Raw genomic sequence first — 21183 nt, 5'->3', positions numbered from 1 at the left:
GACTGCCTTGATTGACAGGATTGACAAGTCCAGTTTATCAGAAAATTAAAACATATACATTTGTTTTTGCAGTATATTGTTTCAATTTGAAGGGCTTGTTTTCATTACCACAAATGTCAGGCTAAATGGGGCAGCACAGTGGCTCAGAGGTTAGCAGTGCTGCCTCACAGCACCAGGGACCTGGGTTTGATTCCACCCTCCAGTGATTGTCTGTTTGGAGTTTGTATGTTTCCTCCAGTTTCCTCTCAAAGTCCAAAGATGGGCAGGTTAGGTGGATTGGCCATGCTAAATTGTTGCATAATGTCCAGGGATAGGTAGGCTAGGTAAATGTATAGTTATAAGGACAGGGTGGGATTCTGTCCTGAAGGTTAGTGCAGACTTGATGGGTGAATACCCTCTTTCTGCACTGTAGGGTTTCTATGATTTTAAGATCAAAAGCTTCACCAGCACTTAATGAATCAAAGAGTGATGCAGACAATTTAATCAATAGTTTTAAGAAATTACGAAAGGATAAAGACTTACTTTGATTTGGTTTAGTTACTGAATAGATGTTTGCTCATTTTTGCAACAGAGTGATCACTTGAGGGGCATTAAACCTTTTTGAAATGGCTTCTTCTTTGGGTTCTTTTTCAGCATACGGAGTGTTTAGTGAGACTCTTAAACAAAACTTCTAACAATCTAATAATGTCTACTTCAGACATGGCTCGTGATACCGGACAACTGGCTATGGAGACTAGATGGAAGATATAGGGTGGTCATTGGGAGCATGGAGGACCCATTAAGCTCTGAAGAGTCTGGGACAGGTGTGTGAGGCCTTGGAGGCATGGGAACACTTGGAGCATTTGAGGGTCTGGGATTTGTCACTGCAATTGAGTTGATATTCCAGTAAACAAATGAGTGGTTTCTAGACTACCTACCCTTTTTGCAACTGTGAGTTTGTCTTGACCTTCCTGTTTCCTCCATAGAAATCTACCCATATGTCTGAGAACAAACAGACTGTGAACAAACAGTATAAATGTAAACAAATTCCCATGTCCCAGTGTACTTGCCCGTGTGTGCATGTCTGTGTTTATCTGTGTGAAGTCAGAGGGATGTATATTTACACTTGTATGATTAGAGTGGTGCTGGAAAAGCACAGCAAGTCAGGCAGCATTCAAGGAACAGGAAAATCGACAGAAGATGGAAGAAGCGCTTAAGGGAACATCTCGGGGGACACCCACATCAATCAACCCCACCGCCCTGTGGCTCAACATTTCAACTCCCCCTCCCACTCTGCCGAGGACATGCAGGTCCTGGACCTCCTCCATCACCATTCCCTCACCATCTGACGCCTGGAGGAAGAACGCCTCATCTTCCGCCTCGGAACATTTCAACCCCATGGCATCAATGTGGATTTCACCAGTTTCCTCATTTCTCCTTCCCCACCTCACCCCAGCTCCAACCTTCCAGCTCAGCACCGCCCTCATGACCTGCCTATCTTCCTTTCCACCTATCCACTCCACCCTCTTCTCTGACCTACCACCTTCATCCCCACCCCCATTCACCTATTGTACTCTATGCTACTTTCTCACCCACCCCCTCCACCCACCCTCCTCTCATTTATCTCTCCACTCTGCAGGCACCCTGCCTCTATTCCTGATGAAAGGCTTTTGCCCGAAACATCGATTTTCCTGCTCCTCAGTTGCTGCCTGACCTGCTGTGCTTTTCCAGCACCACTCTAATCTAGACTCTGGTTTCCAGCATCTGCAGTCCTTGTTTTTACCTGTTCGTATGATTGTCTAACTTCGTATGATTTATTTTTTTCTGGCTGATCACATGTCTGTGTGCATCAGCAATGTCTGTACATGTGTCTATTGCAAATTGATCAAGATGGGTGCAGAGCAAGACCCTTCAGTCAGAGGTCCTCTCCTCACCAGTTCCTTTTCCTTTCTTTTTCTCTTCTCTTTGTAGCAGTTTTTCTTCCCCCACCACCCCCAAACTTCTTAAACTGCCCTAATCTACCTGGTGAATGGAGGTGAGATGGAGAGAGACAAGTCATGGCCTGAGCCCGGGCGAGAGCAGAGCATATGGACAGAGTCCTGCAATGGGAGCAGAGCAAATCGTGGTCAGAGCAGTAGCAGAGCAAGTCACGGGTCAGGTCCTGGAGCGTGGAACATGGAGCAGACGGGAGTCACAGGTCGAGTCCCGGAGCAGGGAGCAGGGTGAATCGCGGATCATGTCCTGGAGCAGGGAGGAGAGGGAGTCTCAAGTAGAGTCCTGGAGAAGGGAGCAGGTGGAGTTGCGAATCGGGGCCTGGAGCAGGGAGCAGGGAGCAGGGAACAGAGGGAGTCACAGGTCTAGTCCCAGAGCAGAGGGAGTCACAGGTCTAGTCCCAGAGCAGACAGCAGAGCGAATCATGAACTGAGGCCAGTGTATGGAGTCAACAGGGTTTAATGTTCTGAAGCCCGGTGGGTGCAGACTCAGTGAAAAGGATTTAACCTGAACACTTTAAAGACATTTCCTATTTTTATTCTGGACTTTTGAACTCTTTATTCCCATGCTAATCTTTTTTAAAACTTTCCAATTCTATAACAATACATAAAGTGTCTGTACCTGGGTACCCAGTACCTAAGATAGTGCTAAGAGGTAAAATTACAAACTTTTCACTGCATCCATTCAAGTACATGTGACAATAGAGACCATACTATCTACCCTGTGTGCCTTTGCATAAATGTGTCCTGTGCATCTGTTTGTATAAATGTGTGTGCATGTATGTGTGTCTGAGAGAGTATGTGTGTGTGAGAGAGAGAGAGAGAGAGAGAGTGTTATGGTTTCTAACTCTAGTTGTGTATAACCTTGGAAGTTCCATCACATGACCTCCCATTTCCAATTGCCCAGCTCAGTCAAATATCCTATTGCCCATTTTCAAAACTTTTCCCCCAAATAAACTAAACTGTTCAAAGAAAATGTAAGAAGGACACAATTTCTGTCCCAATAATTTTTCTGTTAGATTGATCCAGGTGGAGATTCTAGGAAAAGTCATAGAGTCAGAGATGTACAGCACGGAAATAGACCCTTCGATCCAATTTGTCCATGCTAAACAGATATCCTAAATTAATCTAGTCCCATTTACCAGCATTTGGCCCATATTCCTGTGAACCCTTCCTACTCATATACCCATTCAGATGACTATTAGATGTTGTAATTGTACCAGCCTCCACCACTTCCTCTGGCTGCTCATTCCATACACGTACCACCCTCTGCGTGAAAACATTTGTCCCTTTGGTCCATTAAAAATCTTTCCCCTCTCTCCTTAAACATATGCACTCTCGTTTTGGGTTCCTCCACCCCAGAGACAAGACCTTGTCAATTTACCCTATCCATGCCCATCATTATTTCATAAACCTCTATAAGTTCACCTCTCAGCCTCCAACGCTCCAAGGAAAATAGCCCCAGCCTACTCAGCCTCTCCCTATAGCTCAAATCCTCCAACCCTGACAATATCCTTGTAAATCTTTTCTGAACCCTTTCAAATTTCAAAGCATCCTTCCCATAGCTGGGAGACCAGAATTGCATGCAGTATTCCAAATGTGGCCTAACCAATGTCCAATACAGTCGCAACATGACGTCCCAATTCCTGTACTCAATGCAATGATCAATAAAGGCAAGTGTACCAAACGCCTTCTTCACTATCCTATCTACCTACAATTCCACTTTCAAGGAGTTATGAATCTACACTCCAAGGTCTCTTCGTTCAGCAACACTCCCCAGGACCTTACCATATAGTGTATAAGTCCTAACCTGATTTGCCTTCCATAATGCAGCACCTCATATTTATCTAAATTAACTCCATCTGCGACTCCTCAGCCCATGGGCTCATCTGACCAAGGTCCTGTTGTAATCTGAGGTAATCTTCTTTGCTGTCCACTACACCTCCAATTTTGGTGTCATCTGCAAACTTACTAACTATACCCCCTATGTTTACATCCAAAGCATTGATATAAATCACAAAAAGCAGTGGAACCAGCACCAATCCTTGTGGCACTCCGCTGGTCACAGGTCTCCAGTCTGAAAAGCAACCCTCCACCACCACCCTCTGTCTTTTGCCTTTGAGCCAGTTCCGTATTCAAATGGCTAGTTCTCCCTGTATTCCATGAGATCTAATCTTGCTAATCAGTCTCCCATGGGGAACCTTGTCGAAAGCCTTACTGAGGTCTATATAGATCACATCTACTACTCTGTCCTCATCAATCTTCTTTGTTACTTCTTCAAAAAACTTAATTCAATAAGTGAGACATGTTTTCTCATGCACAAAGCCATGTTGACTATCCCTAATCAGTCCTTGCCTTTCCAAATACATGTAAATCCTGTCCCTCAGGATTCTCTTCAACAACCTGTCCACCACTGATGTCAGGCTCACTGGTCTACAGTTCCCTGGCTTTTCCTTACCACCTTTCTTAAATAGTGGCACCATGTTAACCAACCTCCAGTCTTCTGGCACTTCACCTGTGACTATCGATGATACAAATATCTCAGCAAGACGCTCGGAAATCACTTCTCTAGCTTCCCACAGAGTTATAGGGTACACCTGATCAGGTCCTGGGGATTTACTCACCTTTATGAATTGTAAGACGTCCAGCAACTCCTCCTCTATAATATGGACATTTTTCGAGATGCTGCTATTTATTTCCCTATGTTCTATATCTTCCATACCCTAGTCCACAGTAAACACTGATACAAAATACTCATTTAGTATTTCCCCCATCTCCTGCGGCTCCACACATATGGTGGCCTTGCTGATCTTTAAGGAAGCCTATTCTCTCACTAGTTACCCCTTTGTCCTTAATGTATTTGTAGAATCCCTCTGGATTCTCCTTAATCCTATTTGCCAGAGCTATCTCATGTCCCCTTTTTGCCCTCCTGATTTCCCTCTTAAGTATACTTCTACTGCCTTTGTATTCTTCTAGGGATTCACTCGCTACCTGATGTCAACACTTAACATTTGCTTCCTTCTTTTTCTTGACCAAAATCTTAATTTCTCTCATCATCCAGCATTCCCTACACTTACCAGCCTTGACTTTCACCCTAAAAGGAACATGCTGTCTCTAGACTCTCATTATCTCATTTTTTGCAGGTTTCCAATTTTCCAGCCGTTCCTTTACCTGTGAACATCTGCCCCCAATCACCTTTTGAAAGTTCTTGCCTAATACCATTAAAATTGGCCTTCCTCCAATTTAGAACTTCAACTTTTAGATCCAGTCTATCCTCTTGCATCACTATTTTAAAACTAATAGAATTATGGTCGCTGGCCCCAAAGTGCTCCCCCACTGACACCTCAGTCGCCTGCACTGCCTTATTTCACAAGAAGAGGTCAAGTTTTGCACCTTCTCTAGTAGGTACATCCACATACTGAATCAGAAAATTTTCTTGTACACACTTAACAAATTCCTCTTCATCCAAACCCTTAACACCAAAGCAGTCCCAGTCTAATATTTAAAAAGTTAAAATCCTCTACCATAACCACCCTATTATTCTACAGATAACTGAGATCTCCTGACAAATTTGTTTCTCAAGTTCCTGCTAATTATTGGGGAGGTCTATAGTACAATCCCAATATGGTGATCATCCCTTTCTTATTTCTCAGTTCCACCCAAATAACTTCCCTGCATGCATTCTCAGGAATATCCTCCCTAAGTACAGCCAACTGTCACTCCCTCTCCCCACCTCCTCTCATGCCCCCAGCCCCACCCCCCACTCCCCTCCCCCCACCCCCACTTCCATTCTATCATTCCAATAGCATGTTTACCCTGGAACATTAAGCTGTCAGTCCTATCCATCCCTGAGCCACATCTCTGGAATTGCTATGATGTCCCAATCCCATGTTCCCAACCATGTCCTGAGTTTACCTGCCAGGCCTCTTGCATTAAGATAAATGCAGTTTAATTTCTCAGTCTTACCTTGCTCTCTGCTTTGCTCCTGCCTGCCCTGACTGTTTGACTTGCTCCTTTTCCCAACTGTACAAGTCTCTGATGAAGAGCTTATGCCAGAAACATCAACTCTCCTGTTGCTCGGCTGCTGCCTGACCTGCTGTGCTTTTTCCAATGTCACACTTTTCAACTCTGACTCTCCAACATCTGCAGTCCTCACTTTCTCCCAGTCTCAGACTGATGTCTTTCCTCACTATCTCCCTGGGTCCCCCCCACCAACTTGCGAGGTTATATCCTCTCAAGCAGCAAAGCTCCCCACCAGTATATTAGTCTCCTTCCAATTTAGGTGCAATCCATCCTTCTTACTCAGGTCACTTCTACACCAGAAGACATTCCAATGATCCAAAAATGTGAATCTTTCTCCCGTGCACCAGGTCCTCAACCAAGCATTTATCTGCTCTATCCTTCTATTCCTACCCTCACCGGGATGTGTCTCCAGGAATAATTCAGATATTAGGACCTTGTTTATAAATTCTTCCCAAATTTCCTATATTCTCTTGTCAGAATCTCATCCTTTTCTCTTCCTCTGTCATAAATTCCAATGTGTATAATGACCTCCAGCTGGTCCCGCTCCCCTTTGAGAAGATTCTGCACCCTTTCCCAAATATCCTTGATTCTGGCACCAGGGAGGTAACATACTACTCTGACGTCTCATTGTTGGCCACAGAATTGTCCATCAGTGCCTCTAACTAGAGAGTCCCTTAATACAATCGATCACTTGGAACCTGACACATCCCTTGTTATATTAGAGCCATTTTCATTACCAGAAACCTGGCTGTCAGTGCTACATTCCCCTGAGAGTCCATCATCCCTTCAAACAGCATACTTGTTTGAGATGGGGATAGTCCTGCACGACCTGCCTCCCTCCCCTACTTTTCCTGACAGTAACCCAGCTACTGACTGTATCTTCTGTTTACTCCCTTCCTGTAACTGTCATCAATCACACACCCCAGCCCCTGCAAATTCCTCGTTGCCTCTAACCCCTTCAATGCTGAATCCATTCGATATCCCAACTTCCACTGAGGCCGACAAACTGGAATTTTCAATACCAACCATCCTCTGAGAGAAGAAAATTCTCCTATTTAATGGAAGACTCCTTATTTTGGTACTCCCTAGTTTGAGATCACTCCCGGAAGGTAGAATTTCCTATTTCTCATCCTCCTTGCCATGAAAGAACAGCAGAATAACCAGGATTAATAATCAATCACAAAATGCCCACCAGTGTGAGAATTTTCACGATGGAGCTATTGTATTTTAATGTTGAAATGAAGAAATTGCACATTGTACATTGCAGCAGACAACTGTAGATGCAATCTGTCCATAACTGTACACAGCTCAGTGCACACAGTTGGAGAGCACAATCAAGGTGTGTGGGAGTGGGCAGTAGAAAGAGGAAAATAAGGCTGTAATTCTTTTTCTGAAATACTTCTTGCAAATTGAAGGAATGTTTCCAAATGTTTACAGTAGCCACAGGGCAGTATCCGTCTGGATAGCCCATTGCTGTGCAGTCACCTAGAGACAAAGGCAAAGTTCATACCAAGAGTAAACCCTCTTACCTGTTATAATGGGGTAAGACTGCGGTCCTGGGACACTGGTCCCAATGTCAGCTGAATTTGTTAGACTCGACTTCATATCTTCCAGTCCCCCAGCCAATGATGCCATGGTGGAATAGTCTGCACTCTGGAAAGACAAAAACAACTTATCAGGCAAGTATTTGTTTCCTCAATACAATCCCAATAACACTACTCGGAATATTAGACTGTTCAAAAGAATCATCAATATTAAGACCATAAAACACAGGAGTGGAAGTAAGGCCATTTGGCCCATCAAGGCCACTCTGCCATTCAATCATGGCTGACGGGCATTTCAATGCAACTTACACACACTCTCCCTGTAGCCCTTAATTCCTTGCGAGATTAAGAATTTATCAACCTCTGCCTTGAAGACATTTAACATCCCGGCCTCCACTGCGCTCTGTGGCAATGAATTCCACAGGCCCACCACTCTCTGGCTGAAGAAATGTCTCCTCATTTCCATTTTGAATTGACCCCCTCTAATTCTAAGGCTGTACTTACAGGTCCCAGTACCCCTGGCTGACGCAAACAAATTCCCGGTGTTCACCTTTTCAAAGCCATGAATTATCTTGTAAGTTTCTATTAGATCTCCCCTCAACCTTCTAAACTCTACTGAATACAATTCCCAGATCCTAAGCTGTTCATTATATGTTAGGTCTACCATTCCAGGGATCATCCGTGTGAGTCCCCACTGGACACGGTCCAGTGCCAGCATGTCCTTCCTGAGGTGTGGGGCCCAAAACTGGACACAGTTTTTTAAATGGGGCCTAACCAAGAGCTTTATAAAGTTTCAGTAGCACATCTCTGTTTTAACATTCCAACTCTCTTGAGATAAATGACAACATGACATTTGCTTTCTTAACCCTGTATTCAACCTGCAAATCAACCTTTAGAGAATCCTGGACGAGCACTCCCGGACTATAATTGGACCATAATAAACTAGGAAGCTGTGAAACAGGAGGGTAAAATTGCAAATCACGGGAAAAAGAAATAGTTGTAGATGTTAACTAATGTCAACGAAGCACAGTACAGGGAATGAACCTAACGTTTTCCAGTTCCAAAAGTATTGATACCACACTAGGGGAGGTGTGAGGGGAGGGCACATGAACATCCAGGTATGTATATGATTTTAATAAGTGCATTGGTGTCACAGTGCAGCACATTATCTCATAGCTGTGAATGTCAAGCAAAATGAAAAATTTGTAACACCTTTCATGCCTTCTGGGCATCCCAAAGTGCTTCACAGCCAACAAAGTACATTTGAAGCTATCATTTTTGTTGTGCAGGAAGACATTTAACGTCACCAAGTCACCCTTTATTTACACATGGAGAGGCCTTGACACTAATTCAGCTCCCTTGGAGCCATCTCTCAGAGTGAACAGAATCTCTGATACTCCTGTTTATATCTATCAGCCAGGGCTTCCTGATTGGACCAGGAACTTAATCTCGGAGGTCCACCTGGCTGAACTTGTTACAATCACTATAGGAAATGTGGCAGCCAATTGCAGATCAAACCCACACAAATAACAAGCTGACAATGACCAGCTCACACATTTTTGCAATGTTAATTAGGAATAAATATTGTCAAAGATGTCAGGGATCATTCTCTTGCTTTGCTTCAAAATAATGTCCTGCGATCTTTTGCATCCAACTGAGAGTGAAATCATGGCCTCAAGTTTAGCATCTCAGCCAAAAGAAAACACAACATACAGTGCAGTACTGGACTGTTAGTCTTGATGTCCAAAAGCTGAAGTAAGTCTTATACCTCCAATCTTCGGACTCTCAAATATGTTACTAGCTGAGCCACATTGAAATACATTAACTCAATCAAATTTTAAAACAATTACAACTGCTAATGACGTAGGTCATTGCTGACTCAGCTGACCATTGACAGAAGGTGATCTCAGATTACAACGTGATCTTGATCAGATGGGTCGATGGGCTGAGAAGTGGCAGATGGAGCTTAATTCAGATAAGGTGCTGCAGTTTGGGAAAGCAAATCTTAGCAGGACTTGTACACTTAATGGTAAGGTCCTGAGGAATGTTGCTGAACAAAGAGATTTTGGAGTGCAGGTTCATAGCTCCTTGAAAATAGAGTCGTAAGTAGATAGGATAGTGAAGAAGGCATTTGGCATGCTTTCCTTTATTGGTCAGAGTTAGGAGGTCATGTTGCAACTGTACAGGACATTGGTTAGGCCACTGTTGAAATATTGCATGCAATTCTTGTCTCCTTCCTATCGGAAAAATGTTGTGCAACTTGAAAGGGGTTCAGAAAAGATTTACAAGGATGTTGCCAGGCTTGGAGGATTTGTGCAGTAGGGAGAGGTTGAATAGGTTAGGGCTGTTTTCCCAGGAGCATCGAAGGTTGAGGGGTGACCTTATCGAGGTTTATAAAATTATGAGGGGCATGGATAGGATAAATAGACAAAGTATTTTCCCTGTGGTGGGGGGAGTCCAGAACTAGAGGGCATAAGTTTAGGGTGAGAGGGGAAAAATATAAAAGAGACCTGCACGGCAACTTTTTCACACAGAGAGTGGTATGTGTATGGAATGAGTTGCTAGAGGAAGCAGTGGAGGCTTGTACAATTGCAACATTTAAAAGGCATCTAGATGGATATATGAATAAGAAGGGTTTAGAGGGGCCAGGTGCTGGCAGGTGGGACTGGATTGGGTTGGGATATCTGATCAGCATGGATGAGTTGGTCCAAAGGGTCTGTTTCCATGCTGTACATCTCTATTACTCTATGACTCTATATACCAAATGAAAGTTCAACCAAGTGACTATGTGTGTTTATATCATGGATAGAAATTGGCTGGTAGCCCTCAAAAACTGCTCAAAGCCCAAGGAAAACAGGCCAAGTCACAGATTGGAACAAATGCCAACCTGGATCCATGACAGGTGACAGCCATAGATCAAACTCCAGTAAATTGTTGCATGATCTCTGCAAAAAAGTTATGGGTAATTTAGTAATTTATAAAGTTGTTGATTGTTGATTGGGAAACTAATGAAAAAAAGTCAGAAATCTGTATTGTTGGTTTATTTTATTTTAATTGACTTGACTGATTAAATGCCAGTAAATCAGCACTATCAACTTTATAGACAGCTGTTATTTCAACCAGTGACAATATTTTCTCCTTGGACACATGGCATCTGAGAGGCAAAACACTATAGAGGTACACCAGTGTGGATTAAGGGGTTAATTATTCTCTGCTCTTAAAATAACAACTAAGTATATGCAGAAGGAGCTGGGATGTAATAACATCAGATTTTATGGAATTGGAGCTCGAATCTGTAAAATTTCAGCAACACATCCTCTCTTACCATGCCTTGTAGATACAGTCTGTTCATGTTAACTCACAAGAGTATCAACATCACATTTCTATAACTAGATATGAACTTTTCAAAGTATTGAAAGACAAGGGTCACTTGCTGTTTTTCTCTCAGTCCAAGAGCGAAGTCCCTATGCTTGTAGCCAAGCCTTGTTTATATAAAAGGAATGTACCAGAGCAACATGCCATACTGTCAGAATAGCAAGTGAAATAACTGCATAGAGGCTGGTATCCCAACACTAAATCACCTTTTATTTACATGAGTACAGTACATGTGTTGTAACCAGCTAGCTCACAGCCAATCCCTAGAGTGAGGACACTCTCTAACTCTCCTCTTTATGTGTATCAGCCAGGGCTCCCTGATTGACCCATGAGAACAATCCCAACCAATGATCTCATACTCAATGAGATCCACTTGGCCCTTGTTCCAATTACTACAGGAAGTGTGGGAATGTATGGCATCACTAAAATCGCTCTAAAAGGAGGAAGTGCTGTTAAATTCCAAAGACAAAATGAGACTTCTTTCTTCACCAGGTGACTACAGAATCTTAGAGAATGGAAAGAGGCCATTTGGCCTGTCATGGCGCTTCCAGCTCTTCAAAAGAACAATCCAATTCCCTTCAACAAAAAATCAATTGCTACTTAAAGGTTCCTATCAAATCAGAATCAATCACCCTCTTAATGGATCTTAATTACCCATTGTATGGAGAACTTCCACTTCTTTCCACCCAGTTCTTTTAACTGAGACCTCCAGGGGGATACAAGATGGCGGAGATCGGAACAGACTGCTTTGCTGGACTCTGCACCACGGCACAAGCAAAGCAGCGATTTAACCCACCCCACTCAAACCATTTCACTATATCTAAATACTGAAATAGCCATTGAATCTTTATCAATTGCATTTTTGTCGAATGGAAATGCCAAAAAGTAGAAAAAGTCAAGTAAGTGCCAACATGTGGGGTACTCACTGGAGGCATCGAGATTGTTCCCTACCGATCCGATGGACCTGATTACTCACTAGGCTCTGATCGCGGAGCTCACAAAAATGCATGAAAAGCTTGGGTGCAAGATCAAAGTAAAGTTGAACAGTAAGTTGGACCCGCTCTCTGCCATAATTCGAAAACATAGTCAGTAGCTTGGAGACCTCAGGAGGAGAGCAGATGATGTCACATGCTGAACCACAACACCAGAGACCACCATTGATTCATCCAAAGATCGGAACCAAACCCTTGAAAAGCAGGTCCGTAACTTAACCGATCAAGTTGATGATCGAGAATAGGGGCAGGAGGAAAAATGTTTATATCATCGGCGTACCGGAGGGGATGGAAGACGATCAGCCAGTGATTGGCTGCCGCGATTCCTCACATTAGAGTCAAAACGGGGCGGGTAAGAATTGAAATTGAAAGAGCTCACTGGGTTATGGCGCAAAAGTCAGGTCCAGACCAGCGCCTTCGCCCTGTCTGCGCGTGCGTTTCACAGCTACAGGGACAAACAAAGAGTAATGGAAGCCTCAAATATCTAGGGAAAAGATCCAAAGGCTTTGGCTCATGAGGGCTCTAGGATCATGCTTCTTCAGGACTTCTCAGCAGCGAGAAAGAAAATCTTATGATGATATTAAGAGACGATGAAGGGAGCTCAGGATCCAACGTGCTTTAACGTGTTTCTGTTTACTTTCAATGTATCCACATATTCCTTTGACTCTCCAAAGTGCAAAACATTTTGTGGACACATTAAATTAGACTGAACGATTTAATGGATACAGATAATAATGGTTTTTTCAAAGAAAATTTTGTTTTTTTCTATTCCTGGTACTAACCAACATTAAGTTATACATGGAGATGTTAACTGTACTATCCTTTTACTTTTTGCTTGTGTCTGTGATGCGGCTCTAGCTCGCATGAGTTAGAAAGGTGTTTACAAAGCTAGATGCCTACCTAAGGGTATGATTTGGAGATGCTGGTGTTGGACTGGGGTGTACAAAGTTAACATGGTGTTGTGTGATTTTTAACTATCTAAGGGTAGGTCATGCCCAGTTTTTGTATTCAACTGCTCTGGTTGCCATATTGGCAACAGGGCAGAGATAAGTTTTTGGGATGTTTAGATACCCTCTTTAGACAGACAGTCAGCTCCCCTATTCAGCGCCATTGGCGCTTTGTGTTTTGTTTTGTATTTTGGTTCTTGTTGTATGTAGCTTTTGTATGTTTTGAAGGTTTGGTAATTGTAGTTGTTTTAGTCTTTGTATTTTTTATGTTCTATGGATTTACTTTCATTGAGGCTCAGCAACTTATGATTCAAGCTCTTCCTCTCTGGAGTCCAAATTTTACTACAGAGAGTTATAGCTAATGACATGCTTAAATGTGTACCTGGAACATCAAGGGGAGCCACTCGCTAGTCAAGAGGAAAAAGGTACTTCCAAGTCTTAAAAGGGAGAGAATAGATATTGCCCTATGCAGGAAATGCACCTGATGATAAAGAGCAGTTGAAATTACAACAGAGTGGGTTTGATCGGGTTTATTTCTCATCTTTCAACACTAAGAATAGGGGAGTGTCCATACTTGTGCGGAAGGATCTCCCATTTAATTTACTGGATTGTATTAAAGACATGTACAGAAGGTTCATAATTCTCAATTCTCTATGGAGAAGAATACGGTATTTTAAATGCTTACTGTCCTCTGGTCCCCACCCTCTTAAATTCTCGGTAGATGTATTTTGCAAACTCATTAACCTTACATCCCGACACATTATCATGGGGGGGATTTTAACTGTCTTATGGACCTCACGGTAGACAGAATGCCTAAATGCCCCCAATACCCTCTTTACAATCTAACCAATTAGATGATCTGTGTGTTGAACCAGGGCTGGGGGATGTTTGGAGGTGTCTCCACCCCACACACAGGAATTTTACATTCTTCTCCAACCCACACAGGTGCCACACCAAGACTGATTTCTTTCTAACCCCTGCGATACTCCTGGATTCAGTGGCATCCTGAACAATTGGGAATATTACCATCTGTGATCATGCAGCAATATACTTATTGGTTAAGATTAAGGGCAATATAACAGGTTTGGGACACTGGCGAATGGATCCCTTCATTCTTAAGCTCACTGAGTATTTCTCCAAAGAATTCAGAGCTTTCCTAGCTATTAACTCAGACACGGCCTGCAACCCATCCATTCTCTGGGAAACTGCTAAAGCTTATGCCAGGGGGATAATTATTTCCTACTCTGCCAGTAAGAAATGACAGAAGGAAGAACAATGGTGCTTGCTTGAAATGTGGTTGAAGGAAGCAGAGAAGGTATACTTTAATCGTTCCTCGGTGACTAGGCTACCAGGGTCACAGTGCTTCGGTCTACACTGAACTCCATGCTCACACAGACAGCCAAGAAAGAACTCACTTTTGCAAAACAAAGGTTTTGGCAATAAGCCAGGCAAGTACATAGCATACCTTAACAGGAATAAAAGTGCCCCCCACTCCCCCCCCACCAAGCCATTGCCTCGATCAGGGAAGGGATGGGAACCCTTACCTGCGACTCTAAAAAGATTAACACAGCATGTCGGAGATTTTACTCTGAATTATACCAATCTGAATGTGGTGAGGATGCACAGGTTAGGATGAAGTATTTTTTTAAGAACCTGGATCTTCCAGGTGTAACCCCTTAACATCCTATTATCAGTGCAGGAGGTGCAGGAGGCTGTGAAGCAGCTTCAGAGTGAAAAGGTGTCCAGTCCTGACGGACTTACTAGCAAATTTTATAAAGACTTTATAAACATACTGTCAGGGCTGATGCTTAATACGTTCAATTACTTGTACAGTCATGACCCCCTCCCACTATCCTTAAGAGAGGCTAATATCTCTCTTATTTTTAAGAAAGTGAAGACCCCAGACAATTGTGCCTCCAATAGGCCCATCTCACTTTTAAATGTCGATTCCAAAATCCTGTCCAAGACCCTTGCACTAAGGCTGGAAACTGTGCTGCCCTCCATTGTCAAAGAGGACCAGATGGGCTTTATAAAGGGCCACAGGTCTTCCAACAATGTTAGGAGATTGCTCAATATGATCCATATCGTGCCAAATGCAAGCTGTACAGGGATTAGTGATCTCTCAAGACACAGAGGAGGCATTTGATAGGGTTGAGTGGCCATACCTCTTCTATACTCTAGAACGGTTTGGTTTAGGCAAAACCTTTATCAAGTGGGCAAAGGTCCTTTATAGTGGCCCTCTGGCCGCGGTTCTCACCTAGGGTGTTCAATCAAGTAATTTCAATATCGTTAGGGGCCATCGACAAGGCTGACCCCCCTTGCTACTGCTTTTTACATTGGTGATTGAGTCGCTGGCAGAGGGCATTTGTAGGGACCACAACATATCAGCCCCAGAAGTGGGGTTAAAGTCACACAAGATTACATTGTATGCGGACGAAATCCTTATCTTTCTGTCAAACCCAGCAGTTTCAGTATCTCATCTGATACAATGTATCAATTCATTTGGTGCCTTTTCAAGATCAACTTTGCAAAATCAGAAGCCATGCCTTCAAAAAATACCTGATGTTGCGGATGGATCTCAATTTCCTTTAAGGTGGTCACGGGAAGTGGGGGGGGTCCTTTATCTAGATGTATTTATCAGTCGTCTCTTTGATCAGCTACTTAAAGCAAACTTTACCCGCTTATTTGGCAAAATCAAACAAGACCTCCGAAGATAGGAGGCACTTCCAAGATCCTAACAGCCGGATAGCCCTTATTAAGATGTATATTCTCCCTTGCCTATTATACCCGATGCGAATGCTTTCTTTAATCTTCACTAGACAAACTTTCAGGAGACTGAATGGCTGGCTCAGCTCTTCCATCTGGCACCGTAAACGACCCCTTATCAAACTAACCAAATTGAAACTGCCCCACACACTGGGGGGAGTGGACATCCTGGATATTAAAAATTACCAATTCAGCTCTGCCTTATCTTATGTGAGTGACTGGTCTTGCAAAGACTCTGCTTCAATATGGCTGAACATTGAAACTTCTCAGGCAAAGCGCTCCCTCATCAGTCTCCTATTCCTGGATGAAATGAAGACAGTTAAACCATAATCCAATAATTATTAATACTGGTAAAGCATGGAGGACAATGCGGCAGAGTGAGGGCAACATAACTAAAACATAATTTCTTACCCCTATAACTGGCATACTAGGCTTTCAACAGGAGACAATGGATTCCAGGTTTGAACTCTGCGCAGCTAGTGGTGTATTTTGCCTGAGTGACTTATTTGAGGGGAAACACTGATGCCCTTTGATCAATTAACTCAGAAGTATGAACTACCCAGCAGAGACCTCTTCCATTTTTTTCCAAATCAGGGATCCCATCCAAAAAAGAACTAGACTTCTAACCGACCCTTACAGATCTGACACAGAGAAGAGGGTCATAGGAAAACATTTTTAATATCCTAGTTTTCTGCACGAGGAAAAACATTTTGCTATGTTGGATGTCTGAAAACCCACCACCGGGAAGTCAGTCATGGAGCATATTCCTCTAGATTTTCTTATAAATATGGTACACCAAAAAGCTGAGAACTTTTATAAGACATGGCAGCCCTTTTTGGATTACCTGGACGCAGACTCATCTACCACAATAATAAGGTCTCTTATATAGCAATGACAGTCATGTTTAATGAACCTAACACCCTGAGAGGAAGCACTATGAACATATGAATATGTGCAAGTTAACACTTTCGATGCTTGAGAGTTATTGTTTTGTCACACAGAACTATATTATTTATTTATTCATACGTAAATGTATATGAGTGTAGTTCTGTTCTATTTGTAATGTTTTGATTTGTATTGTATTTGGTTTAATGTGATTTTAAAAATCCATTTTTCAATAAAATATACCTTTAAAAAGAAACTGGGACTTCCATTTGTAATTCATGTGTCAGGAAGTTGGGAGAGGGGGCTAGAATTCTTATTCTATGGGAAAGAAACAGCTATTTCTATCTCATGAAAAACTCCAGCAAGTTGATTAGCGTTGGTCAAGTGGATTCTTGCTGGAAGAAATTTGATGTTTCTGACTCGAGGCAATAAGGTACGGGAATGCAGAGGATGTTTATATGCAACAGAAATATCAAAATGAAGGAGTAGCCCCATTCCTCTGCCACATTACTCATTATTTGGGAACGGGTCAGAGGAATATCAACCCCTGGTATCTAAATCCCTTAACTGTGAATTAATTCACCTATTGGTAGATAAATGATAGGAACAAACTACAAGGATCATTTTCATTTTGCCCCGAATTGCACTTCAGGTAGAGCCAATTGTTCATCTTTCATAAAACCCATGCAATGATCAAAAAAGGAAGCAAAATCAGGTGGATTCTACAATGCTTAGCAAATCCTACGCTGCTCTTTGCTACCCAACATCAAAGTCCAAAATGACCCCATCTCAATATCCACCATTCAAAACATACACTTAAAGTAGTTCTCTCATTTGTACTTTGGGGATTATTTGCAGTAGCTTTTGACTTTAGATATGCTTTCTGTTCTCTTACTACATTAGGAGTGATATCACATTACGTAACGCAACTTGCAGTTTATCTTGTATACAGCAGGTGCTACAGTGTGGAATAATTTAGGGCTCAGACTGTACCTTGAAACCATCATGTGACCAGAGACCAATGATGGGATTCTTAAAGTGGCATCACTCAAAAAATTATAATGAAATTTGCCACATTATTAAAATTGCAGAATCTCACAGTACAAAAGGAGGCCATTTAGCCATTCGTTATGTACTATTGAAACAATACCATAACTTTAAGGGGTCTATTTTGTCGTGGGTTTGTTTTTTTATGAAGAATGGTTGAGACAGAGGTACCGAGCAGTCTGCTGTAAAGCCAAACAGCTTGAGGGACCTTGGTTTTGTTTTTTGTTAAGTTGGAACAATAAAAGCAGCCTGAATGGGTGGGATTTAGCCTTCAGTAGCAGTTGCTGGGATCTTGAAGCTGGATGTGGAAGCACTTATTCCTCTCTCTGTTACAGATTTAAAAAAACTGGATTCTCTTCCTACTGCTAGAATTGCGTGTCTTCTTTGGTATTGGGATGATAGTGATCTTCTTGAAGCAGGTCGGGAGTTCAGGTTGTAGCAAGGAGCAGATGAAGATGTCAGTGAATACCTCTGCCAGCTGATCCACACAGTGTCTGATGCATTACAGGGCATTCCATCTGGGCCAGTCACTTTCCTCAGGTTTACTCCCAGCAAGATCCATCTGACGTCTGCAACGGTAACAGACAGAACAGGTGCATCTGGGGCTGTCAGGGCAGGTGACACCATACTGCTGGTATTCTGCTCAAACCAAGCATAGAAAGCAATGAGCACATCAGGGAGGGATGTGTCTTTGTCTGCTATTTGTTTCTGCTACATTTTGTGGCCCATTACACTGCGTGGGCCTTGTCACAGGCAGCTGGTCTCTGTATAGTTAGGTTTGGCCTCTGACTTGGTCCAGTACTGCCTCTTGTCATCCCTATTAGCTTTGCAGAAGTTATATCCGGATTTTATGTATAAGTCTTACTCATCTGGCTTGCCTGGTCTTCAGTAGGCAGTGGATTTCCTGGTCCATCCAAGGTTTCCATTTGGGGAACACATTGATCAACTTCTCTGGCACACAACCCTCTAGCACTTGCTCATGAAGTCTGTGACAGCAGTGGCGTACTCATGTAGTTTGTCTGTTGAATTCTTGAATATAGTCCAGGCCACTGATTCCAAGCAGTCCTGGTGATGCTCTACTGCTGTCCCAGACCAGCACTGTACTACTTCTTCTGATAGATCTCCCCCTTCCAATCTCTGTTTGCAAGCAGGGAAGAGGAACATGGCATTGTGATCTGATTTTCCAATTTTCGGACAGGTCATGGAGCAGTAGACATCTTTGATGGTTGAGTAGCAGTGGTCAAGGATGTTTTGTCCCCTGGTGGGGCAAGATCCATGTTGGTGGTAATTTGGTCGCATCTTCTTGAGGATGGCCTGGTTGAAGTTGCCAGCCACAATGTATAAGGCCTTGAGGAATTTTGTCTCTAGAGAATTTGTACAGTGTAAACTGCTTCACTTCAACCTGGGGTGGTGTATAGACTGATGTCAGGATAGCAAAGGTGAACTCATGCAGCATGTAGTAGAGTCAGCATTTCACTATTAGATATTCTAGGTCTGGGGGAAAGTAATTTACCAGGATCACCACATCTGAGCACCAGGTCGTTTGATTCGGAGGCATACCTCACCGCCCTTTATCTTTTCCAAGGACACTGAGTGGCCCATTCAGCATATAGAGAAACTCTCAGCTTGCAAGGCACAGTCAGGTATAGTAGGACTGAACCATGTCATCCTAAAACAAAGCACACAGCTCTCAGTCCCATCTAAAAGGTAAGTCTATATCCAAGTTCATCCATGAGAGACAATCTATTTTACTGAATTTGCCTTTGCTAAGGATGTGTTTTTCTGGGAAGTTATTATATTGGAACAGTTAATTTGCGGTAGTTAATATATATTATTTTGGAAAGCATTTTGATAGAGTTATGGTTAGGCCAATACTTTTCTCATTTTTATTTGTCTATATTTTAATTGTAGTGTTTGAATAATGTATGTTTTGTTTCAAGCCTAGTAGTTTGACCAATCAAATTGCACTTAGACACCTTTAAAATAAGCAAAGGTTAGGGTTGAGACAACATATTTTGAGGGGGTTTGGTTTGGTCCATAATGTTGACTCCTGAAAAAGCTTCCCAGGTAATCCCATTCTCCAGCCCTGTCTCTGTGGTCCTCTAAATTCATTACTTTCAAATATATATCTAACTCTCTTTGGAATCCACCTCCACCACACTCATGGCAGCACATTCCAAATTCTTATGTTTCTCTGAGTAAAGAGGTTTCTCCTCATCTCACTCCTAGCCCTCTTGCCGACAATCTTAAAATTATGACTCCTAGTTACTGACACACCAACTACAGGAAACAGAATATCCTTCTTTACCCTGGTAAAATTGTTCATAATTTGAACATCTCATTAAGGTCTTGATATTTCCTGCCACAGGGAGAATATACCCAATCTCTCTAATCTTCCTTGGATATAAAATCCCTCATTCCTAGTATTATTCTAGTAAATCTCTTTTGCTTTCTCTCCAAGGCTTTAACATCTTTCCTTAAATAAGGTGTCCAGAACTCAACACAATGTTCCAAATGTGGTCAGACCAATGATTTGTACAGGTGTAGCATCACTTCCTTGCTTTTATACTCTATGCCTCTATTTATAAATCCAAGGATCTTTTAAGCCTTTTTAACAACTGTTTCAACCTGCCTGGCCACCTTCAGGGAATTGTGCATTTGAATTCCAAGATCCCTCTGCTCCTGTACTCCCCTCAGAATTGTAACACTGAGCTTGTATTGCCTCTCCCTTTTGATTAGTTGACTTTTGCTGCAAAGGTGGGAAAACATGCATTCTTATGAATTATTGTTGATAACTACTCAACTAGATTAACTAGCAAACAGAAAATCCTGCACCAATAAATACCTTGGTAATGGCTTTACGTAGCAATCTGCCTGCTCTGTAATGAGTCAAGTGAGTCTTGGTTAATGAAAATACTTCATGAATTCCAATCACTCACTATTTAATAAACACAGCTCCTTTGGTGTCTGTCCCTTTAAGGTAGGTTTCAAAATTAACCTATGAGATGAACTGAAGGATAACTCCTGCTAAAGTCAGACTTTTAAAATACTCTCTAATACATTTTTTTCTCCTGTAAATATTTCTGCCTCTGCCCAGAATACCAGCTCCTGCTATAGCTCACAGCGGAAGGGCCCCTGAGAGCAAAACCTAGATTTCCATGTCAAACATCTTCACATTGAAGCATCTCTTCAAGGAGCTGTTGTCAGATGATGATCGGCCTGAGGCACATATCTAATCACCCTCACAGCATCATCAGATTCACTTTTAAATGCCATTGAAATGTTCACTCAAACTTTTCTCTGCAAAATTATTTTATCTGTGATGTCCTTGATTATTTAAATCAGTCAGGAACAAAGAGGGAAAGGGGATTGAAATTCTGAGATTATTGTTCCCACTGTAAATCTTTGGGCACTTGAGTGCTGACCAACATATTCTCTAGTTTCTTTTGTTGTGCACTCTTGATTTGTTTAAGTCAATGTGTCCATTAAAGTATTTTTCCAAGAGTATCATGTGCAGCAACTTAGAGAGGGAAGCATTTGTACATAGTCAGCACAGGAATCTTCAGTTCCTCATTTTGGAAAGAACATCATTGCTGACTCTAAAGGACTACTGTCCCATCTCAAAGCTCAATAC

At 42.4% G+C, this 21183-nt stretch overlaps 1 protein-coding gene across 1 annotated transcript in view; it reads right to left on the bottom strand.

The window, feature by feature from the left end:
- The window catches only part of pax5 (paired box 5), a 195448-nt gene that overhangs the window by 84435 nt on the left and 89830 nt on the right, over window positions 1-21183 (bottom strand). Inside the window, exon 7 of the mRNA XM_060846575.1 lies at window positions 7523-7646. Coding sequence (XP_060702558.1) covers window positions 7523-7646 — 124 coding nt within the window. The remainder of the gene's footprint in view (window positions 1-7522; window positions 7647-21183) is intronic.

Source organism: Hemiscyllium ocellatum, chromosome 2 (genome assembly GCF_020745735.1).
Source record: "Hemiscyllium ocellatum isolate sHemOce1 chromosome 2, sHemOce1.pat.X.cur, whole genome shotgun sequence".
Taxonomy (NCBI): Eukaryota; Metazoa; Chordata; class Chondrichthyes; order Orectolobiformes; family Hemiscylliidae; genus Hemiscyllium; species Hemiscyllium ocellatum.
The sequence above is the reverse complement of the archived record's forward strand: the minus strand, read 5'-3'. Positions and strand labels throughout refer to the sequence as shown.